The 24,358-nt window shown below is 47.7% G+C and overlaps 5 protein-coding genes across 5 annotated transcripts; 3 read left to right on the forward strand and 2 right to left on the reverse strand.

Annotated features, from left to right (window-relative positions):
- Window positions 1-331: 331 nt before the first annotated feature.
- On the forward strand, window positions 332-2,471 carry N7482_010146 (glycoside hydrolase family 32 protein; the record flags this gene model as incomplete). The annotated part of the gene is made up of 4 exons (XM_056692270.1): window positions 332-496; window positions 572-653; window positions 718-1,538; window positions 1,617-2,471. The coding sequence occupies 4 exons, from the start codon at window positions 332-334 to the stop codon at window positions 2,469-2,471; spliced, it is 1,923 nt and encodes a 640-aa protein (XP_056538227.1).
- A 6,711-nt stretch (window positions 2,472-9,182) lies between these two features.
- On the reverse strand, window positions 9,183-12,593 carry N7482_010147 (ATP-binding protein; the record flags this gene model as incomplete). The annotated part of the gene is made up of 6 exons (XM_056692271.1): window positions 9,183-9,732; window positions 9,810-10,066; window positions 10,122-10,150; window positions 10,214-10,269; window positions 10,329-11,417; window positions 11,473-12,593. The coding sequence occupies 6 exons, from the start codon at window positions 12,591-12,593 to the stop codon at window positions 9,183-9,185; spliced, it is 3,102 nt and encodes a 1,033-aa protein (XP_056538228.1).
- Window positions 12,594-13,398: 805 nt separating this feature from the next.
- On the forward strand, window positions 13,399-15,745 carry N7482_010148 (uncharacterized protein; the record flags this gene model as incomplete). Its single annotated transcript, XM_056692272.1, has 6 exons — window positions 13,399-13,580; window positions 13,658-13,956; window positions 14,016-14,038; window positions 14,107-14,314; window positions 14,383-14,661; window positions 14,733-15,745. 6 exons carry the CDS (start codon window positions 13,399-13,401, stop codon window positions 15,743-15,745), a joined length of 2,004 nt encoding a protein of 667 aa, XP_056538229.1.
- A 1,238-nt stretch (window positions 15,746-16,983) lies between these two features.
- N7482_010149 (S8 family serine peptidase) lies at window positions 16,984-19,072 on the reverse strand (the record flags this gene model as incomplete). Its single annotated transcript, XM_056692273.1, has 2 exons — window positions 16,984-18,253; window positions 18,456-19,072. The coding sequence occupies 2 exons, from the start codon at window positions 19,070-19,072 to the stop codon at window positions 16,984-16,986; spliced, it is 1,887 nt and encodes a 628-aa protein (XP_056538230.1).
- Window positions 19,073-20,699: 1,627 nt separating this feature from the next.
- N7482_010150 (uncharacterized protein) lies at window positions 20,700-20,966 on the forward strand (the record flags this gene model as incomplete). Its single annotated transcript, XM_056692274.1, has 1 exon — window positions 20,700-20,966. One exon carries the CDS (start codon window positions 20,700-20,702, stop codon window positions 20,964-20,966), a length of 267 nt encoding a protein of 88 aa, XP_056538231.1.
- Between the last annotated feature and the right edge of the window lie 3,392 nt (window positions 20,967-24,358).

Here is a 24,358-nt window from a genome sequence, read left to right on the forward strand (position 1 = left end):
TGTTCTCGGAGAATTAATGGAGTTTTGCAGGAAAATCCTCGGGTTGCGTCACTCCTTCCCACTTGGCGGTCGCTTGATCTTGGCAGCCGATGTGCATTGGACTCGCGTCCCCGCACATCTGGAGCATGAGGAAACTTTTAATGTTTATTGTAGTCAACCTTGCTGGATAGCCCCGCGTTTTAAGTTCCTGGCAGGTACGAACACCCGAAGATGTGGCGATCAAAACCCGGAGATGTTCTGTTGCAACCCATATCGTGGATATAAGAATAGCGTGTCGTCCATGAAGTGTCATCCAATTTGCGGAAGCTGGAACGGAACTTGAACAGCAGTTATGAAGCCAAATACCGTGTTTTTGGGCGTGGCGCTTGGTGCTATTGCCTCACGAGTATGCGGCCAAACCCTCACAGTCGATATGATCGATAACATGTCGAATAACACCCTCTTTACGCGATGGCGACCATCTTCTCATTTCCTTGCTCCTTCAGGGTGGATGAATGTATGAAATAGCTTTCGGCCGAATGGAAAAAGGAGAAGTCCAGGTGGGAATGGTAAAAGGCTAATTTCGAATTAGGACCCCTGTGGCCCAATGTACGACCCAGTCCGGGGTCTCTATCACCTGCACTACCAGTTTCACCCGAACCACGTTGCCTGGGGTATGAGCTCCTCCTCTACCAGACGTTTTCGAGACTAATTGCTAATCAAATCAATCTTCACCAGGCAATGTATCCTGGGGACATGCCACATCCCCTGACCTCATTACCTGGACTGATGTCGACCATGTTCCCGATGACGGCATTCCTGCCTGGAAAGATCAGCAAGCACAATCAATCGGTGTCACCAACCTGACCAGCAAACACGATCCGCCTCTATACAATCACCTCTCTATCTTCTCTGGCACTGCACAGCCTGTCAATCTCTCTGGCGAAGCTGATGGCACATTTCTGGCCTTTTATACGGGCGTCTCGCAGCTCCCAACTACATGGAATACTCGCTACTTCCCTGGAACCGAAAGTCAAGGATTGGCATACTCTATTGATGGAGGAATTACATGGGAGCACTACGAGAACAACCCAATCCTCTCTGATCCGCCCGGAAATTGGAACATCACGGGCTGGCGTGATCCCTATTTCGCCCCATGGCCACAGATGGATAATTTCCTCAATATGACAGAGCCTCACTGGTACGCCGTCTTTGGCTCCGGTATTCGAGGAGTCGGTCCGCGTATACCCTTATACCGAGCTCCCGCTTCAGACCTCACCAACTGGACCTTTTTGGGAGCTCTCTGGGAGCCGGGAATGAATACCACTCTTGGTTCTCTAGAAGAAACTGGGAGCTACGCGTTCAACTTCGAGGTTTCGAACTTTTTCTCAATCGGCGACCGGTACTTTGTCAGTATGGGCGCCGAGGGTGGGAACGTCAGCTTCCACCAGCAGAAGTGGTCTCTTTGGAATGAAGGCACTTTGTCCGTTCGAGCGAATGGGAGCGTTGCTTTCAATCCTGTTTCCGGTGGCGCGAGCGACTGGGGTCTTTTGTATGCGGTAAGTGCTGTGTGAGGCTATCGTCATTGGGAGACAGGCCCTCTTCAAGAATTACTCAAAGCTAATGCACAATGTCAGATTACCTCTTTCAATGATACCAAAAACAACCGTCGTATCCAATGGGGCTGGGCACAGGAGGATATGAACGACTTCGGCATCACCCAGCAGGGGTATCAGGGAGTACTTGCATTGCCTCGGGAAATCTTTATCAAGGACACCCCAGATGTGATTCATGATTCCACCAATACAGTCCCTGGAAACTCCCGCTATTTCCCAAATGCCAACGGCACTTGGACTGCAAGCACCCTCGGCGTCCGTCCCGCCCCTGATGTGGTGGAGGGCCTTCACCTCGGCGCCAACCATACCAAGTACCCCTGCCATGAGAACAAGTGCAATATCAAAAAGATACACCTACCGAAAAAGTTGTCAAGGTCATATCAATTGAATGTGGACATCAAACACACAACTGGCATCGCAGGAGTCACAATCGGAGCTTCTCCTGACTGCGAAGAATATACAAATATCTACTTCAATCCCACCAACAACAGCATCGCCGTCGATCGCACCCATTCTTCCCTCATCAACATGTTCTCAAACTCTACGCACGAGGGCTACTTTAAGCCTTACAAGCTGCAGCGTGGAGGTAGGAATATCACGGAATCCATTCAAATGAGCATCTTCGTCGATGGCTCGCTGGTCGAGGTGTATGTCAACGAGCGCTTCGCCCTCACAACGCGTATCTATCCAAGCCGTGAAGACAGCAGTGGAGTTGCACTCTTTTTTGGTCCAGGAGTCGAGGTGGAATACTCTAATATCGAGATCTGGGATGGTCTGCTCAATGTCTGGCCTCATAGGCCGCAAAATAGTAGCTCTCTCCTTGTGTTTGATACGGCTGCTGAGACTGGCAATTATACCTGGTGGACGGGTAATTGAGCCGTATCTTCTGTTGCAACATTATCTGGATCAAGTCCAATATTGGTTGAATAATCACTCGATCAGTGTACAGATACGTACCTACCTTCTCAAATGAAGTGCCACTGTCTATGACAGCTATCTGATAGCCCTGCGTGATATATTGCTAGATTGCTTAACATTTGGTCATTCCGGAAATTGGAGCTAGTTCTGAATAAAAATATAATCGTTGAACTTGTGAGAATATGGAAACATTGGGCCACAGAAGACGGCAATGTGGCGGAAAACAAGAAAAGCTCTGGTTTGAATCACACGATTCTCAATGGATATTTAACTGATGCTTGACTAGTTTCAACCGAAACTATACCAGTAGTTACTACTTTGGAGCCTTCTACTTATGGATATTCACTATGATTGGCTATCATCCAGTCATTCTGGTCCAACTACTCAGTTAAGGGAAAAATATAACAGCAGCGAATTGGTTTTGTTGAATCATCCAATTCTAGTTGAATAAATAGGAAAAGGCCTCCCATAAATGGTGGTCTTGCATGTGGCATTATGCAGGACATTGAAAAAGCAATAGAACGCAAGTGATAGAAAGTGCCTCATTCCAACGACACCAAGCGAAGCAGGCCCTGGTCATTACTGTCCATTTTTGTATCTTGCGTTGGAACTTCCCAAAATTGGGGAAAGATGAGCTCCGGCAGTCCCAGCTTTCAAATTTTGCCAAAGTCCGGAGATATATTTTCCACGTGGGCCGTCTTGAGTCCATGAAAATGAGGGGACAGGATCGGACGGATCCTTTGTAACACACAAGGAAAGACAAGTGGTTCGAGAAGATGTGTGGAGTGATTCCGAGCTAGATATTTTCCTCAATGGAGTCACTATATCCAGATTCTGCAGCCAGCACCTTCGATCCCCAATGAGTATTGAACGCCTAATTCCCGCGATAGTATGCAAAGCCTTGATGGCAGCAGCCGATGCAATGATGCAGGATAAATCCCGAATGATAAGAGACTCATCTGGTCGGACATGCAATCGGAAGGATATATGAGCAAGCATCAGCTCATCGTGGTTGAGCATTGGGTGTGACCTGGCATCAGAGCTTTCGGTCCAGATCTCTCCCAAATCGGATACAAAATTCCCAGTGACATAAACCGAACACTGCAGATTAAATAGCCCTAGTAATTTTGCTGCATTTTGACCGATATCCTGAGAGTGTGGGCCAGAAATCGACAAAAATGCAACAAGTTCTTCTGTTGACTCGGGCAGTGTAAGGTGATGAAACGAGAAAGAGACCTCATTCACGTTGCGAATGACGGAATCTTCTCCGCGAGGTGGAGGAATCGGAGCCATGTCCCAATCAAAAGCTAAGCCTCCTGGCATAGGGGGTAGTGGCGGGGATGCAGCAGGGGAGTAGACAGTCACTGCATCGGTATCGTCCTCCGGGTCATCTATAATCTCAATAGTGTCCTGTTCACCAAGTAACTCCCCCAGTCGAGATTTTGCATCAGACCAGTCTTCACAGTCGGTATCACCCTCATCTGGAACAGCACCTGGGGCAACAGACATCCAATATATAACTCCCTTCAAGTAAATGTCTGCAGCCCAGTCACAAATCATGTCAACTATCAGAAACAGTTGCAATGCACAATCCGCCCGGCGAATATCGCCATTCCAAAGTTGGATAACTCGCTGTTAGAGTGTCAGAGGTTTCGTAATCAAATTGGTCATGGTACATACTACTCCTCCGCCGTGAGTGGGGATACAGCCATGGATTTTCCAATCCTCGCCTCTGAAGGCCAAAAACCATACCAATGGATGGTAGCTCCCTTCTTCCTTTGCTCTCGCTGTCGATTTCTGGAAATTCACCAGCTTTCTGATCGGAAAAGCGGTTTGTTTCTCAATCGCAGAGAAATCGGAGCAATACTCCCCTGACTTCGCCTCAAGGATGAGGAAAGGGAACAAAACATGATCACCAGTGTCCAGTGGGGTACAGGGCATTTCTGCTGAACTTTCCATAGCATGGCTCAGTGGGGAGTTCTCTCCTTTCAGAAATCCGAGAACATAGTCGGGGTTTCTCCTGCCATCTGCGGGGATCGTTGGGTCCGATATGCTTGGCTCATGTATCCCTGCGAATATTCTGCGACCATCTGAGTAAGGGGACTAACGAATATTGATAGTGAGCATGTCGCCTCATCATGTCCAAGAAATTAAAATGCAGCAATATATTTACCTGTGTTTCAAGGCTAAATTCATTGTCGTTGCAGTGGCACATCAACCTGCTAGATCGTAGTTGGGAAAGTTCAGATGCAGCCTTTTGGCACATAGGCTCAGCATGGAACTCGGCTTTCCACTGACGTCCTTTGCATCGGGAACTATTTTAATAGTCTGTTAGGCCGATTATGGCAAAAGATGAACGTTTGATCACGCACCAAAACAGGTCTTCCATGAAGCGTTTTAAAACCAGTCTTTCTGTTGCGCTCCTCCAGTCCCGCTCATTTGCACGGGTTTTGCGACATTGATCAGCTTCGTTCATTAGTTCATTCGTAGCTCAGATCATTTTTTTCATCTGGACACGTTTTTGTGTCTCCACACACAATTTCATCTCGCAATAGTATTCTTCATAGTTGACTCGTTCAATTCGGCGGATAATTGTAAACAGTGAAACATATTGGGCAGGCCACTTGGAATCACGGAGTGGGCCTTCGAAGCATATATTATGTTTTGCTATTAAATCCCGAGCTTGTTTTTTGGTCAGCTTTTTCCTTGGTCCGGGTCTGTTCTCCATGAGAAAATGGTGGATGTGGATTTCTTGCAGAGCTGCAATGTTGAAGAAAAGTTGCAAGGGATGCTATCAGAGGAGCTGGTATTATTTATGGCATATGAGTTTGACTAGTTCTTGAGCTAAGGCATGTGGATTTAATTCAAGCGTTATTTCTCAGCCATGCTGTGGGTACTTTGGTAGTCTGCCTTGCGTTATCAAATATCTTTGGGGTTACATTAACCAGACGCCCCACACATACCAAGAAGTATTTTTATCCATGACTAGATGCGTAGCTTGGCAAACATACGTTATCGGATCCCACTTTGACTCCAAGACTGGAGTGACCACCTGGAAACTCCAAAGTAGCCCTTTGCACGGTCAGGATGGATTACATTTTGAGGGCCATGTTTCCGTGGAGCGGGCCCCGATATGCTGTGGGGCGAAGCTTCGCAGTGCCCCATCAGCTGGACTTGCCGCGAACCATTCAGGGGCCGCCACTAGCCGCCTTGAAATAGATTGCAGTGATATATGTAACGAAATAGGGGTGCACATGTCCTAGCCTGTTTCAGTTCGTGCCGGGCACATATGTATGTACAGTCGGCGTTCATTAGTATTTGAAACATGCTACATGCCCACATATCTTTGTGCCAGTTGGCGGAAGTACAGCACGTTGGGTAGGCATATTGGTAAGTAGCGAACCTGGCGGCGAATTCTGGTAGCGAATCTGCTATGGAGGGGGTCTTGGTGGTTCGGTGTTTTGGTTGCTTAGGAGAGGCCCTACATGGAGCTAAAGGCTAGTTTCTGCCAAAAATAGTTTAGCTCTCCGGCGTAATACAACGAATACGTGGCAAAATATAAACGAATTAGTCGAAATATGTGGAGTGGTAACTTGCTAAGAACGGGCCTATTCATCAACTGCCCACTTCTCTTGTGTCCTTGTATGTAATTCTGATTTACCAGTGAACTCAGGCTTTGTGAGAGCCGAGTATTTGCCGTATGCGCACGAGCTATGGGGGTTGCTTTCAGCGGTTCCTCGTCCTGACTAAGGATAGAGGAAAAACATAACTATATCGATAATTACGCCGCACGTCATGGACAATACACTAACTAAATAATCACAAAATTGATTCAGCCTTGCCGCAGGGAAGCATTCCGCGGCTGGCCAATCTTGTCAATCTAGTGCCGCCTGGCTGATTTGGGCATCGCTAATAAGTTTGATGTTTCGGCGCTCTGAATACCCAAGTCTGTATAGTGGATACAGCGATAAGCGCCAACAAGGCTTCGCCACGCATTAATCAGGCAAAAGCAATTGTGAAGCGCCCAAGAGCATCTCACCAGCATGTAGAGACCGACTATCAAGCTGGGATTCATTCATGCTGTAGGCTTTGTGGCTGCATCACACTAATTCTGAGCTTTATTTGATATCCAATGGCATAAGCGCCCACTGACTTTTGCTAGAAGGGTGGAAGAACGACCTCAAATCGGCAATCGCGTCCCAAATGCAACATCCATGACTGCGGCACCCCGGTGAAAGGGACTGGCTGCTCAAACGCAAATGGGCCACCGAGAGCAACCGGATTTTAAGGCGCTGAGGTGGCAAGCCATGTGTAATTCCTTACACCACGGCACGGCCCCCGGGGGAAAACAATCAGAGGATGTCACTGAATGGCCAAATGGGGACTGTGAAATCAATACAGTGGGTTAAAGAAGCAAAAACATAAAGCAGCGCAGATTTGCTGGTGGTGTCGAGAACCCAGGCACAGGACTAACTGGACCGCATGATTCTGGGTGTGACCAGCTGTAATCGGTGGCTTGCAGAGAGAGGAGAGCATTGTGTGAGGGTCGCCGTACTGTATGTACTGCATGCTATGCCCATTATTGTGGGATAAGCGGTAGTGATATCCTCAATGTCCGGTTTTTGGCAAAAAGAGAGGCAGATAAGAAGAGGGTTGATGCAGTAGAACCCCGAAACGACGCTAAGTCCGCAGCATTTGAAACCAACGGCACACACAGCACGTCAATATTACCCGCCTATCTTAACCGCCTATCTTACACGCCTATCTACAAGACCCGCAGGGAGCCCAGATGGGGTTGACAGGCGGGGCTTGGATTGGTCGCTGATCCTTGTTGGCACAGTGGAGCAGCGACAGGGTACCAAAAAGGTGTTGGCAGAAAATGCGTCCAATTGGCTGATAGTGCTTGCCGCCTCCGAATAAGATAGGAAGAGACTGGGGCCAATTCTTTTCTCTTCGATTTGAGATTTCGGGACTCGTCTTTAACTTAACCCTTTTGCCGGAAAAGAAGATTACTGTATTGCATCGTACAGTGACAATATAAATCAGGTTGACCTCATACCCGTACGACTTGATTCCTGGAATATAATTCCTACAGTAGCTGCGCTTCTCCCGTTTCCCGCTCGATTAGTTGAGCATGACTTTATGGTGATAGCTAAACAACAATTAGATGAGGCATTATTACAATGCAGGAACTCATCCGATCCAATTCCGCACTGAGGTTTTATCTCAATACATAATGGTACCTAGTGTAGCGGAGCCGGAAGTCGCGTATGGCGTGTTGGGATCTACTAGAGAGGAGGCCTTTAGGGGAGTCTGAAGAGGAATAATGCCTAATTTGTGCTACTACGAGCGATCACGCCTTATATACGCGCACCATGTCATCTGATAGCAAGGAGGAATTGCCCGGCTGGCACAACGGATAAGGTTGTTGCCAACATGCACTGTGCATCGTAGGATCTTGCCAGACAAAGTATCTTGCTCGATGGTCCCGCGTCACCAGAGTTTAAGCTCGGGGTTTAAGCAGTTTTTTCCTCTCCTTCTCGCCTTGTCCTTTCTATCTAGCTTCCTCGTCTCATCAAAGGCATGCTTTGGGTAATCTTGATACCCCGTGGCTACGAAGGCGGTGAGATCAACTTTGATAGACTTCAAACTTCATGATGATGTACAAATGATGTTGGGTACCAAAATTACCGTGTATTTCTGGAATTCGAATGGAAAGATCAACTCGCAGCTTAATTTGACCAAGTAAAAATTTGCTGGTTCCGCCATTCGCCAGCAGTGACGCCGTATTTGATGAAAATCTGTGCGTGGTGGATATCTATAAAGTGTTTGTCCCTCACAAAGCTGTCTTGTAATGTCTCTGCTATGCAAATCTGGAGCGCTCGAGGAGAGAATTAATGAATAAAAAGCAAAAAAAATACATACAACAGCATGTCTAAGGTGCACGATTCCGTGTCGTGGGCGGCTCACCCTCTTCAGGCCGATCCGGGTACTGTTCACCCATCTGAATAATCGTCACATGAATATTCAGCCCCGTTAGCAAAAGATGCAATTTCACCTCTTGAAAGAGGAATCTAGGAAGAATCACTATACGCCCTTTCCATATTCTTCTTCCTTTATTTACCCTTATTCCAGAGTACCGTAAATGTTATGATATTGACCAATATTGACATAGTATCAGTATCGGAGTATTTGTCAGGACTTTGGCCGCACAATCCTGCTGTACTTTGGTAATCTAGGTGCCCCAGGCCCCAAGCCAGACCGCCGGGGATTTAGAACCGGCGTTAAATGGGACCGATGGGGAGATTGGGCCTAGCAAATAGACCATGCTAGAGACCTAGAAACCGAGAGATTAGCAAGGCTCCGTCACCGGTACTTTGCACCGTTTTTGGAGGTTTAGATAGACAATTTAAAGGCTTTCTAAGCCAGAGAGAAGAAGAATCAGGCTGCATTTCATGAACTATTCGATGGGTTGCATGTATCTAGCAGAATATTAGTGTTCGACATTAGGGCTCCTTAACCCAGGCTGATCAAAGACTGCCAGCTTGACGTGGTCTACTTTTTAGATTATGTTGAAGAATCCATCAAAAAAGGGATATTAGTGGAACAAAACCCTGTCTATGACCTTGTGATCTGTAGATATTTAAACGTCAACCCGCAATTAAGCTCTCACTTTGACCTCTTATGACTCGCTCTTTTCTTCCCATCCTTTGTCTTCGAAGTAGACTTTCCTTTACGCTTTTTCTTCCTGTCCTCCTCTGATGGAACCAAATCCGATTCAGGCTCAGAGCTCTCATCGCTTGCAGCATGTCGATGATCTGGCTCACTGGACTCTTCCTTATCTGATGATGTACTCGAGTCTGAATCAGTGTCTGAAGGCTGCGCTTCCTTGAACACCCCTCTCTCAGGCCCTCGGCCTTTGGAAGAACGACTCGACCGCCCAAACGCATATACTGAGCGACCCGGATCCGTGTTGGGTACCATGGGCACCACCATAGGTTGATTCTGGAAGTTATCGGCGCGCCAGCGATGCTCTTCGGCAAGTTGTGAGTCATTCTTTCCCTGGCTGAGCGAGAGGAGGTATCTGTCGAATTCCTCGGCGGCGGCGGCGACTCGGGTGAATTGTTCCTTACCGAGAATGATATCATTTGGTCGTTTGTTTTTCCGTGCATCGAAGGCAGCAAGAGCAACGGCTGTCTGGAATGCGTTGCGAATTTGTCTACAAATAAAGGGCTTTGATCAGCATAAAGATTTTGGTTGAGTGCGTGGAATGAATGATGGCAAGTTGTACAGTACCTTCCATTCCAGTTGAGCAGGTTCTTAGCTTTGGTATCCTTGAAATGGTCTTTTGCGAACTGGATTATTTCTTTCTCCCGGATATCGAAGTCCGGATTTTGCGCCTCGAACTCCTTCCTGATCCGTCCGATGTTGTTCTTCCATATCTGGATGGATGTTTTCTTGTCCAGTTTCGGATAATACAAACTGACATGGATTCGGGACTTGAATGCCCGGTCGATTTGGCCGACACGGTTTGTGGTCAGGAATAGGATCCCCTATCTGGGTTAGGAGAGACTCAGAAAATATCATTATTGGATGTGTTGAACTTACACTGTAGTATTCCAAGGTTCGAAGGAAAACTTCGTAATGGAAATTGCAATTAATATTATTTATATAATCAACAAACGGAGGGACGGACCTACCTGAAACAATAGCATTGCGAGGGAGATCGGTATCATTGCGTCGCTTAAGAAAAACACTATTGAAAAATCAGCAAGGCCTTGATGAAGAAGTTGATATTGGAGGGATGCAACAAACTCGGCTTCGTCAAGAAGAAGAACGCATCCCCATTTATGAGCAAGCTGGAAGTTCCGCTCCAAGTTCTTCTCCACAAATTCAGCGTTGTCTCCTATGTCACCACATGTGACTGGGAAAAGAGGCCGTTTGGTATGATCCGCAACGCATTCAGCTGTACTAGTCTTGCCAACTCCCGGTTCGCCGTGCAGCAAAATAATCAGACCCTTACCTTTGCCCTGAATAAGGTCGACAGAGGGCAGGGAACTCCCCCGCCCTTCAGACTTGCTTGGGATACTCTCATGATTTTCAACCATAGCCAAGACTGTTTCTTTAATACTGTCGTTGATAACCAAGTTTTGCCACCCATCGGTGTATTGAACATCGCTAATGCTCTCAATATCAAACGTTGCCCATTTGCGAGAACGGAGAACAAACCCGTAGACCATAAAGGGAAGTAGGGCCTTCTGGTCTCGGGTCAAGTCTTCCGCATATCCCGTGGAGTCAAATAAGCTCCCACTCAGACTTTTGAACTGCTGTTCTTCTTTTTCATCGATGGCGGAGTCTTGGACAATGTAGTCGTTCCCACAGCAGCCTTCCGAGCCGCATTGAATACAACGAAAATAACCCAAATTCGTCTCTCGGTTATCATGATCAACTAGACTATCCAGTCCGATCTGTGGTTTTTTGTCGGACATCTCTAGAAACGCCAGTTGGAAATCAATGATTACCTGAGATTCCACTTGTTCCGGATGCTTATCAAGGGTTAATCCACGGTATTGCTTATGTGCTGTCTTTTGTGGGTTCGATAAAACTGCGAAGATTTCACCTCGAGTGACCATCGCTTCGCGAATGCTCTCATGGTCCGGATCGCATTGCAATGGATATACCGGGAGAGCAGTCATATCTCGCTCTCCTTCATACTTCCGGATCTGGAATGTACGGTTTACTGGGCCATATTGGGCCCCATCAAAGTCAATGTAGAAGCACTCCACTATGAAACTTCCCGGGGAGTATCCTTGGTCCTTCAATTTGACCCCAGCATAGTTTGCCGGGGGGTCACCAGCGAGGGAGTAAAGCGGTCTCCCTCCCGTTGCGCGAATCACCCGGTATCTAGAATTCGTGTTAGCAATTCATCATATGATTCCAATTTAGTCGGAAGGCTCACAGTTGGATCTGCTTTGCAGCGGGACTGCGGACGGTGGTACCTGGTCGGAACACATGCCAAAGATCACAGAATGCTACTTTGCGAGCCGTGCCCTTCTCAAAATCCTCCCTTAACTTGAAAACACGACCTAAATGATTTGCCATAAATTCATTCAATAACCGTAGATGTTCAAGGGCCTTTGGGCTCTCCGTTTCTTTTAATGGGCCAATTGCCATTGAAGGGTCTTGACTTTCAGCTGTGCTGTCACCATGGATCTGTTCGAGTTTCTTTTGATGTTCCAAGAGATCCTTCCAGAACAGAGTCAACAGCTTAAAGGGCCTCATGAACGTGACTTTATGCTCGTGGGGGCCGCGCTGCGAGAGCTGGTCTGTGACTTCATTCAAGACCTTCAAAAGAATTGGCGAGCGAAGCCGAATCTGAAACATAGGAAGGCTGGCCTCTTTGCCATCAACGCTCACTTTGTTCCCAGCGACGACCCCGGGGGACTGTTTCGTCGTTACCGACCGCACCGCTCTGAACGATAGAGGTTCTTCGATTAGAGTCTCAATGATGCTCTGTGGGCTGTTGTCGATTTCCGGGACGTGCTTCCACTCGCCTTTCGAATCGGGTACGTCGTATACAACGGAGTACTCTTGCCAGCTGAGCCATTTGGTCGTAGCCTCGCTATCAGGCACCTTGCTTTTGTTATAATTGGTAAAGTCCAGTTTCTGCGGTCCAAGAATTGCGGCCTCGAGTGCCTCAAGACGGTCGTGAAAGAGTCGATGGAGCATCGCCTCGTGAAAAAGTCGCGCTGGGACGTCTTGAATTCGCTCTTGTAAAGAACGTTGCTCAAAGAGCGTGGTGACTCTGTTCCAGTGTCCAAGGAACCATGGATCATCTTTCGCATCCTCGAGCCGAGGTTCTGCTTCCTTTCTCTCATTGAGCTGGGCATTTTGAGGTTCATCCTCTGCCTTGCTAGGCTGACCGTTCTTCGCAGCATCAGAGGATAAAAAGGAAGATGGGGTACTGGTTTCAGTCTGAGACGAGTCTGTGTTGCTGTCCGCGGCTGGTGTGAAGACATTCGGTTCGGAAGATAGACCCAAGGAGTGAGGATTTACACTGTCGACGATCGCTGTTGCCATGATGCGAAAGCTCCTGCAATGGTTCTTGAGCCTTTGAAAGACGAGGGAGTTCCGAGGTCACTGAGTTGGTCACTGATTTGTGCCTGTGATACTCTGGCCAGTTTACCTCACATACACGCTGTACTGTGACAGGTGTCAGCGCGCCGCGTCAGCCTTGCTTTAAGGCAGCTGCAAATCTCACCCCGCCAGAAAGATTTTTGCTTTTTATGCTCGGACATCCTTTTCGACAAGTAATGTTTGTGCCCGAATCCTTTGCCTATCTCCCTGCGCCTAGTGCTGCAACTAGTAGGGATTAGCCGGGCCAGAGGAGACCACCGGGACGGGGGAGTTCTATTTTGATAGTAGCGCCCGCCCCATCTGCATATGCACGTGTCTCCATTGGGCACGGATCCTTCCCTACAGTTCCTTTGCCATACCTCTTGGCCCTTGATCGCCATCAGCAAGTACTTGTCAACTTTCCCCCCTCTAGCGTGGTGCGATGAACTGCGGGAGATCGAAGGTCCTCGCCCCCAAGCCGCGCTATATTTAGTTTGAGTGTCAGCAGAGGAGGACGTGAAATTAATCTTGACAGGAAATACCTGGGCTTTTGGGCCAATGATCGATCTGATATGATGCCTCAAGCGTTGGTGCGCCCGACAGCCTGAAGGCAACTTGCCTACCCCTCACCATTCCTCCGCTTGGTGGTCGGAGTCGACTTGATTTGAGCTGACAGGGACATAGGAGGGTTTGGTTACTCCATAAAGCCCCCAGCTAAGTGGTAGGATAATCTTTGTGTTTACTTCAGGCAACATAGGCCACGAACAGGATGGCAAAACAACCAGTAACCAAGTTCCCAGTTCGTCATTCAACTAATCTCCCCGCGAGCTTCATTGAGAATCACCAAACCACTGCCGAAGACGAAGAAAAAATTAAATATGTTCATCGTATCAATTCTTTCCTCCCCGAGAAGGACGCAGCTCAGGATGAGCTAGAGTGTAAGCAACGAATGTGTGTGTATTCACCTTCCCCTCATCATATGCCAGAATCTCGGAACCTATCACTTATTATCGAGGATCTTTTGTTAGTGAGGAGTCTTTTCAAAGTACGACCAACAATGTTCGAGCCTTAAATGAGGCGCTGGAGGCTTTCCATCTGAAATTGCGCAAACCTGGCCAATTCCAAGTCGGTCAGCCTATGCCATCAGGCCAGAAAGTACACTGGTCGGATGTGATGAAGGAGCTACAAAATGCCCAGAACTACTACAAGACCCGTCATGGAGGTGGACCGATTGGCAAGGCGCTTTCCAAGTTCGGGAGATATACGGAGTCGCTGAAGGGGTGGCTAGACCTGCTTCCTGCTGGAGATTATGGGTCTACTATATGCGGTACGTATGCACCTATCATCTTCAATGCGATCGATGCTAAGCGCCCGAGAATTGTACAGGCGGACTCAAGCTATTGTTATCGGTATGGCAACAGGAACATTCCAAATTGACTTGATTCTCAACCCCCAAGCACCGACTGACGCCATTTAGGCCCTTGATGAAACTCACAAGCTGGATGACTTGGTTTTCGTGGCACTGTCGGACATACCCGAGATCTTGTACGAGGCCCGGTTCTACCTGGATGCGTACAGAGTTCCTAGGTTGAGCATTAATATGCTGGAAAAGATGGCTGACCTATGTAACCACGTTCTTGTCGTGCTGCGGGAAATCGTTTATTACTGTCTTGAAACAAAGCCTAGTAAGTACACATATAGGCTCTTTTTCCTGAGTGCAAAGGTCGCGTCTCTGATTTTCCTTTTCGCATAGAACATTTTATTTCGACGGTCTTCAAGGGGCCAAAATCAAAAGACTCTCTACGACAAACGATTTCCGACCTCAGGGAACGCGCTACCTCTCTTTCTCGAGAGGCAGAGCTCACGAACCACCAAACTGTACAGAATATCAGCGAAGATATTCAAGGCATTAAGCAGAGTTGTCACAACACAGAAGGTAGCCGCACGGACATTTATGTCAATCTATACGTGCTCTACTCTGGACACCCATCTCTCGATAGCAAAGGCGAACTTCTGTCCGACAGTATGGACGGTCAGTATTATGCAACTCTCAAAGCTTTCTACAAATTTTATCAAATCTGAACGTGCAAAATAAAAATCTAGCGTCCCCTCGATTGTCTCTTGCCGGCGTTCAATTTCAAAACTCCATCAGTGCAGACTCTTCCCCAGGGGTCCAGCCTTCGCGGAGTCCATCCATAACCGACCTACCAGATCTAAGAGATTTGCTCACCCTATGTGTCAATTCTCAATCTAACGATCATTTAAACGTTCCCCAACGGACCCATTGTCGACATCAATCTTCCCCCAAGCCAGAGGATCCCCTGATCACCACCGAAGGCCTTTTGCACCTCCTCGCATTCGACGAAACAAAGGTCGCCAGCGACCGGGGCACGAACGTTCACCCAAGCAGGTTCAACAAGCGCGAATCCCAAAAACTTCCCTTCATTACGAGATCCACCCAGTTTCAAAACTGGATCAACAAGACCGAGGGGAAAAACGCCTCCCTACTCGTTCAAGGTCACTTTGACTCTGAAGATGGCACGTCGGCTTTGACACACCTCTGCGCAAGGATCGCTTACGAGTCCGCTCCTAATCCCAAAGTACTGATTCTCACTCACTTTTGCTCGCTCCATACGGCCAGTCGCGCGGAGATCGGTCGCCGGGCTGGTGCCACAGGGTTAATCGTCAGCTTGATCGGTCAGCTTCTCTCGTACGACACCCATCGAGTCCAATTTGATCTATCGCGAATCACGCAACATGCATTATCACGGATCGAGGAGTTTTCATTGAAGAAACTGTGCTGGTTCTTCGAAATGCTCATCGCCCAAGTTAAGAAGGGAATCACGATTATCTGCATTATTGACAATATCTCATCGTATGAGACGGACGAAGCGGTGGGTGATCTGGAGCGGTTGATCCGTTGTCTGCAAACCTGGGTCATACAGGCAAACCAGACTTCGTCGAAGCCAAGGATGAAGTTGTTAATCACCGACACGAACCAGACCACCCGGGTCTACCGGTATTTTCAACAAGATGATATTCTGGATCTTGAAGGTGGTGGTGAATCAGGGGATGATTGGGAGGATGACTCTGAGGAGGACAACTGGATAATATAATTGGGGAGGGTCACTGTTCACAAATTGGCATTCTGAGTAGATAGTATTATCTTGTTTAGCTTATGCGACTACTACCATTTACTGGTTTTGCAAAGGTCGTCATTCATAGACCATTTTCAAGGTCCACTGTGAGTACATTCAATTAGTAAGGCAGTCCATAGCGAACATTTTATTAATCTAGCATGACTTGAGGATTCTTAGACCTACTCTGAGACTAGAGGTTCTGGAGATCAAATCTAGTTCCCGTAACTCAGTTATTGCTTTTGTGGAACACTAAGATTCTGCCAGATACATGCAACCAATGGGATAATAGCTAAAATAGGTACAGTCTGATGTTTTGTTCTTCTAACCGAGAAAGCCCTCTAAGTAGTAGCCTATCTAAGACGACAGAGAGTACCAGTACAGGAGACCTCCTGAATTCTTGGAATTCCAAGATATTATGAAGATCGTGAAGATTTCTATTTATCTCAATCCATGTCGGTCGGAATGCAATCTTTCCTTGTCAGTGTTGCTCCAAGCAGGGGCTGATGCCAGCTGTTAGTGCTACATTTAAGAACAGCTGTCCAAGCGGCAGCAGAAGGCGGTCACCTCGAGGTTTTTCAGGTACTACTAGCAGCTAAGGCAGATGCTAACGCATCCCCTGCTAAAATCACGGTAGAACAGCCCTCCCATATGAAAAAATGCGTCGTTATATACAGAAGATAAAAAGAGGATGCTACTAAAGAAGACAGACGAAGAGGGTCTACTTAATTACGTTGGGTGTAGGTATCCTTGGAAGGGTATTAAGCCTGAAAGTGATCAATTTGAAAGGCTATAAGACTGCATTAACGAACCCATGAAAAGACAGGAAACCGAGAGTGTAATATAGACAGCTGGATCATAGAAGCAGACGATAATAGAGTCCAGGAAAGAAAGATCCAGTGTCTCGGTAAGAAGCATAGTAAACGGGAAAACCGAGGGAGATGCTGATGTAAAGAGAGGCAAATGTCGAGACAGAGCGGCTTCCTACATGTGACATACCGGCCCGAGACACAGGCAAAAATAGTAAAGAGACTTTGAAAAGAAAGGAAAGCCTGAGAAGCCATGATTTTCGAAGCCATGAAATCATGCAAAAATTTTAGACTTCTCCGTTGATCAAGAACTGTCATTTGCAGTGCGAGTCAAGTAACAGGTTTGAAGAACCAAACGAATGTCCTGTTTAGAGTCCATTGTTCCCCTGGAAGCAAGTTCGCACTTTCCTACTTCGAGGGGCGATTGATACTCCAGACAAGTGCGTAGGGCTGGGCAGACGTACGGTTGAAGATGTGATACGCACGCACGATGATTTTGACTTTCCCAAGAGGGATATCCGTCCACTCAACCTGTTCCACATTGTTGACCCGATCAAAATCTGGCTTGTCACCCATATTGCCATGTTTTTCAGTACCATCCGAACTGACCACAATTAGGTCCAGATCATTCTGAAGGGTCTCCCCTGGGGGATCTGTCCAGACCAAAGACACCTTCAGTACTGCGCCGTTGGACGCAGTGGTGCTGCTTGACCTTCCCTGGACCCTCAGGAGATGTCCCTTACTTGGAATATCTACCACGATCTCCTCGCTCGCACCTTGCGTGAGCGGTCCTCCCTCGCGATATCCACAGTCGGTTTGGTTTGGCAAGATCACTGAGTTGGATAGATTCACTCGACCAAAGCCGCTGTTACAATTGGGAGATGGACCAGCTTCGCTTGGAACATACTGCCCAGATAGTTCAACCGCTCCGTTGATCATCATTGCTTTGAGAAGAGCTGCACTAGGATTCTCTACTCCGCTTTTAACTAGCGTCTCTCTCAGGACAGCAATGCATCCCGCCACCAGAGGAGTCGCCATGCTAGTGCCAGCCAGGAACCACCACTCAGCATCCTGACTTGCACCAAAGTTGGCGTCAGCATTAACCATATTTCTAGACCTTGTCGATAATATCGCGGTTCCAGGCGCAACGATATCAGGTTTAATGCGAGATTCCAGAGTAGGTCTGCGGCTGCTGAAGGCTGCCAGGCCTTCGGCATGGTCCGCCATCAGATCCTTGCTAATGGGACCGCTTGGCCATCGGGGACCATAAGCGACAGGAATCTCCGGACGATTGTTCTCGCTTGCCCCAACGGTGATGCAGTTCTTCGCGGCTGCCTCAGCTCCGATCTGCCTTGGATCAACGATGCCGTTCCTGTCAGCATCAATTCCATCATTTCCGGCGGCGAAGAGGATCACCATGTCCTGATGGTCCCAGACGAACTTGTCAATTTCTCCGCTAGCAGCAATATAGGGCAGCTGTCTCCTTCCAGTGGCAGAAGATCCCCATGAGTTGGTGTGGATTCGAGCACCGTTTGTTTGATATGGAGGAGCGAAAAGCTGGCCAAAGTCGGTTGGGATTCCACCCAGATTATTGTTTCGGTCAAGAAGAGATTGCACTACCAGAGTAGCCTTTGGTGCTGTGCCACGGATGTTTCCCCCATCACCGCGGAGAACCCATCTCCAAGAACAGATCCACAGACATGTGTTCCATGGCCGTCTGGATCGTCTGACTTTGCAGAACGCCCAGAACGCCCTAATGCATAAAGCTGCCTGACTCGGTTCGAAAAGGCAGTATGAGTGTCACTAGTAGAGCCTTTATCGAACCCTGTATCTGCAACAGCTACCACCTGTCCTTCGCCCTCGTACTGAGTACCATTGACCTGGACAGGGGCCCCGAGAATTTGCGTTGCCCGGTTGTTGAAGAGCCGCGCCGGATAAACTGGATGGATGGCCTTGACTCCGTCAAGGGCGGCCAGTCCCTCCAAATATTGATTTTGAACATTAAACGAATCTTTGAAGACCCAGCATCCAATGTGTCAGGGTTAGCGTGCGCGGCTGCAGCAATTTCCGAGAGAACACGTGAAGACCTAGCGTCAACTTCCTTATGAAGAAGGACGTCAACTGTTTGAGAGATTCGGTCTTTTGGCACTGCGGGAAATGGCGACAGCTCCATAGTTCCGGCGGGGGCTTTCAGGCTAGACTGAATGACAAACATGTCTAGATAGACGTTGACCCAGGAGACATATGGGAGACGACGGATGGGATCGAGGTCGGTGCCCTTAAAACCACAAAGGTAGGTGTTCTTGGAAGCATACTCCTGTATATTAACGCCTAGCCTTTCGAGCTCGTCTTCCTGCTCATTTGACAGTGGCTCGACTGACTGCACCAGGATATAGTCTGATTTAGCGGCATCCTCTGACTCGAGATCTAAAGCCTGAAGTACTGGACGTTGTTCCTCGGGATCCACTTGGTTTCCGTTGATTGATATAATGGACATCTTGCTAGGTAGGAGAGGGGAGAGGGGTGGGGGAAGCGGGTGCGGTTGAATGATGGAGAACAACTGTAATGAAGACTGGACCTGAGAAGGTCCAAGGATTCGCTGAGAAGTTCCAATAAAAGGTTAGTAGGTGGGTGTGGGCTGTGTGAAAGTCTACGACGAAGCCTTCGGAGTGAAACAGGGTAGAACGGTCTCTAGAAGAGCTTGAGGTATGATTGGCATGTAGACTGGGGGATAGTTGATCGTAAATAATACTCAACTCTATTAATTTGATCATTCTTATATGCTGCTTATATAGTAAAAGGACCAGTCTTTTCGAAGGAGTGCGAACGGACGTGAAAATTCATCTCATAACCGGTTCTTGTTCGTAAGGGATCCAAAGACCGAAAGCTAGGCTCGTGTAGAAGCCGTCCATACATGTGGTTGCTTTGTGCTTGGCATTACCTAGAGAATGATACCTAGCCGCATTAGAATAGAATGGTCTAGATTTGTTAGACAAACATCCGCTTTAATTCACTCTCTGCCCTAGTTGATAGGTCAGCCAGGTTTCAGTGCTTTTATCACTTGGTTCCTTGCCCGCCTGACCATATAAGTTTACTATCGGCAACACTTGGCGACATGTTGGCTTTAACATCTAGACTCAAACTTACTGGTCTCGATGCTGTAATGCGCACGTTAATCAAGCCTATTCGGCCGATCGAAATGACCAATGTCATCGATTCTTGATGTTCCGCTTGCGCAAAGGAATGTAAACAGCCGTGGTTGAGTTATACCAAGGTGAATTACAGGCGATCAGTGGGTCCCAAACACTTCGCAAAACGACCAGAACGTCGACAGGAGTAGAAAGCTCATTTGTGACAGCGTAGGTTTTAGGCTCTATGGGTCCAAACTTCAAACCCTATGATAGAGTAGAAGGCAATAGAACTTGGATTCTGTTGGGATACATTCTGTCAAAACATGGGAGCGGTAATTTACCGCTAGCAACTGATAGATTTGCTTTTTGTATGTCCTGCGTCAAGCTGCAGCTTTGGCGTTGTAACCACCGAGTTTCGGCAGGCTGGATGCGAGGGTATTCCAACATGCCCTCGATCGCACATCTTCCAGAGGGGAAGACATGAATCAATATTCTTTCGCTTAAGAGCATGATCATTTTTCACTGTGTACACAGCACCTAGCTGGTGAGACCAACAGTTTCAGATTGGTCCAGCTCATTGCGATCAAGGTCGTCATGATACATGCCAAGCTTTAAAAGTCTCCTTCCCTCAGTTATTCAAGTGCAAATGACGACTGCACTTATCGTGAGGACTTCAACTATCGAGTCCATCGCAAGCGCCATGGTCTAGGCCCCGACAGGATATGACGGGCGCCGTTTGCGGATAATAACTGGGGGTGAGCATGGGAATATCCATATTGCGGGGTTAACATGCCAAGAATGCTGGTTCTTGACGAACGGGAACTGAAATCGACACATACGCGCCTGCTCCTGCACTGTTTTCAAGAACAGTCATAAGCACCACTTTGGTCTGCTCGTTTAATAACGGTACCTCTATTGCTCTAGTCTCTTCATCCAAGCCCTGCCTGCGAGCTCTCAGCTACTATACACCTCTCCCCGCGTCGCCCTTTCGCCATGCCTGACGTCGTTCCCGGAACACAGACAGTGCCAAATTTGAAGCCCGACTACGAGGTTAGGCTCTTGCTCAACCCAAGCGCGGTCCTCAGCCCGCAATATGAGCTAACGGGCAACGTCATATCGTCCTTTGATATGCCGCCAACCGTCATCAAGATGAATGTCCAGTTCCTCGACACGAGCTCCAAGGAGCTCTATACCGCCGACTGGAGCGCCCGTATCCGCAAGATGGAAAACGAGGACGATTTCGAGCTGACGTATAAATAGAGGTATGCCATCACGGGCGCCGACATTGACGCCGCTCTCACCGTGGCTAATAACGATGGTTTCAACGCGGGCAACGAGAAATACAAGGCGCAAGTCGAATGGGGTTGCCGGAAGCAGACCCTTTCTATCAGCCGCAAGAAAGCCGTAGCAGATGCTGGGAACAGCGAAATGGACCTGCCGGAAACAAGCAACTCGCGTAAAATGCTGATCGATGAGGCGCCGGACAAGTTCGACAATTGGAGGTCCAACAAATGGGCCACCGGTGTTTTAGCAACATCGCGTATTTTTGGGCCGGTCCTCGTCAGGCGCTCCATTGGCTCGTGGAAGGGGATGCCTCTATACCTCGAAGTCTGGCCCGTCCGAAATTCCGCAGGTACGGGAACTGAGTACATCGTCGAGGCTTCTTTGAAGACGGAGAGTCGTACGAAAGCCTCAGTTGAGCAGAGCAATTTAGCCGCCTACTTGCAGAGCAAGGATTGGTTTCTCCCACAGAACTCGCTAAAAACCGAGCTCATTATGGAGCGGTATTGATAGGGAAAGTTCTTGGATCCACGGATGGTTCTTGATCTGGCCCTCGCGATGAAAAGGTTCTGAGAAGAAACGCATGGATTATTGGCTGTAGATTAGATACTATAGCCAAGGTATATTATGGTGGACGGAACCATATTATCTTAGATTCCCCGGCCTGAGCTCTTCCAGAATCCTTCCAATCTGTCTATCGATTCCGTATCCACTCTCCCAATGCTGCAAATAGGCCAGTGCAGCGCCGATGGGTGACCAACGTGTTCTCCTAAAGCCAAGCTGTTTATCACGCCCTGACTCGTCAATATACACCAGACTGAAATTCAGACAAATCATGTATTTTAGGTACTGATGTCGTAGATCGGCGTTCTGTTCCTTCGCTTTCTGTCTAGCGGCTTTCTTCGACCATTCCTTTGGCTTCAACGCTGTTCCGAGACGCTCTCCCGATACTGGAGGTTGGTGCATGTATCCCAAGCTCATCCCACAGAAAGGCCGCCATCTCATCCCACAAAAAAGCCGCCATCTCATCGAGGTAGGGATCGGACTTTCCTACTGTAGAAGCTAATCCCGAAAAGCCTCTAACATCGACGATGTGATACTGCGTGGTCCGCCAGCTTAAATAGGAGGGGCTCTGGTATCACCGCAATGTTGACGTCAAGTGTTGCCCCTGCAGTCCACCTAGGTGGTAAACGAATATAATCACGATTAGTTTCCCGTTTAATCAATAGCCCAGGTCTGAACAACCCATGATGTTCAAATCAGACTGCATGTTATGGAGACCTTCAGCGTGATGCACGAGGTGAAATCTTCCCATGACTAAGAGGAACTGAAAGAACTTCTGAATTATAAAAGGAAGCTAGAGCAGCATTAAAGCCCATGGTGGTTTACTCACATTTAATCAAACCCAAGAGTTGCGTGTGCCACGTAAGACGGAAGAATAACAGATCAGCCCGTGACCAGTGGATTACGCCATATCCATGTTCCACTAGATCGATAGTATGATACAAACTAGAGTAGTCCTAAAATAACTACCTTGTTAGCAATGCCGCCCCAAATGCTGTGTATACGCAGTTGGTCTTTATAACGATCACATCGGGCCAAGCTGATGTTGTTGTGGCGTAGCGATGCGAAGTCAATGCCCTCTCCTTTGAAGGGGTGACCATTCGGACGAAAATGAATTGCCTGTCTCTACTAGACGTTTGAAGAATAGATGGCTAACAACTCTAATATATGGCCATTAACCAAAATGGTTGGAAAAAGCCTTTGTATTAATCTCTGGCTAACATGGGTACATATAGAGAAACCAGGACCATTGCAAAGGACAAGACCGATCGTAAAAAGCCACAAACATGGAAGTAGCCCCCGCATTTGCGCTAGGTGCATGGGAAACCCCGGTGGGAAAAATCCATGCCGGAGCAAACGGGCTTTAAGAATCTGACCCTAATGCTTCTTGAGTCAGTTGCAGTGCAAAGCTTATCGTCTCGTAGAGATGGGAAAGGAATTCCATACTGTTTCCCCGTCGAAACTTTCATCCTAATGCAAGCCAAGTTCCGAATCTCTACCAGTTCCAACCAACAGTGCAGGACACAACCTTATTTCCATCTTTATCAACAGTGACTGTACATGATGCGCTTCCTCCCAATGGCGCGAATTTGGGAGGATCAAAAGTTTTGTTCGAGCTCAAAGCTGTGCGAAGATCACTGTAGCATGTCTCCATAATGCTTTCGACTTTATCCTTTGGCCATTCATCACCTAAGAGAAGATCGGGATCAGTCCCTTGAGGATCAAATGGACTGTCAAGCATCACTTTAATAGAAGGCATTATGATGGATATTATTGCTCCTAAGCCCTAGTTAAATTGAGTATAGGGTTGGCTAGGCAGTCCTTATATTGAATGATTTGTTTAGCACTTGGCCGGAGATAATGCGGAGATAGAATTACCTTGTTTGGATATATTCTGTTGAATGGAGCTGATGTAAAACATACTAGGAGCTGCGCTCTTTTTAACTCACATACTACGGTTTGACCAGGACCTGTTCTTTGCCAGCTTGAGCGGTTATAGGATTGCTGACCAAGGATACGCGGATTCTAGATCGCCTGCGACGCATCTTCCAAACAAGAATGACGACGAAATGTAGAGTCTAAGCTTCCACTTGACATTGAAGTCTTAAAAGTCTAATCAAACAAACGATGTCAACTGGCGTAGTTGGAGTTGTCGAAAAGTATGGCCAGGATTCTGGATGTTACTTTGGGTAGTGGGCGACATCCCCGTGTACGAAGGACAATAGTGGCCACTGGGAAAATGCCCAAAGTATGTTCGTAGTGCAGCTCTCTCACCCTTAAAAAGTTTTGAAGCTTTCTCGCGTCCATTATTTCTCGTGCCAGATATTCCAGGTCCACAGCACGATACATCACTGTAAAATTCTCGTTGGACCTTAACTAGGATGGAGCATACTAGGTGTGATTTCATAGCAATAGAATGCTTTGCGGGTTTGCTCACTAACCGGAAATAGAACTCGTACCTTTGTCATGAGAAACTCTATGGCTCGAACAGCCGCCAAGAACAGAAGTAGGATCCACATTCGGAACAGTAACATATAGCGTTAGAATTAAGGTTGACCATTGCACAATCCCATGGAACCCTCGTGCATGTCAGGTAAGTTGTCACTTTCACCTATGACGCACTTTCTCCACGTGCGTATGTCCCAAATTATAGTTTCATTGCCGTATACCCTAATTGCAGTTAGAACGAGCATCTGATCACAGACTGCACGACAAAAGTACATTTCCCTTGCTGTGTCCTTGATTTTCTGGTTAACAGGCGGCGTGGTGTAGTCGTCATACCATCTGCGAAAGGAGGCGGATTCCCA

This window comes from Penicillium canariense (genome assembly GCF_028826845.1).
Source record: "Penicillium canariense strain IBT 26290 chromosome Unknown utg000008l_segment0_segment0, whole genome shotgun sequence".
NCBI lineage: Eukaryota > Fungi > Ascomycota > Eurotiomycetes > Eurotiales > Aspergillaceae > Penicillium > Penicillium canariense.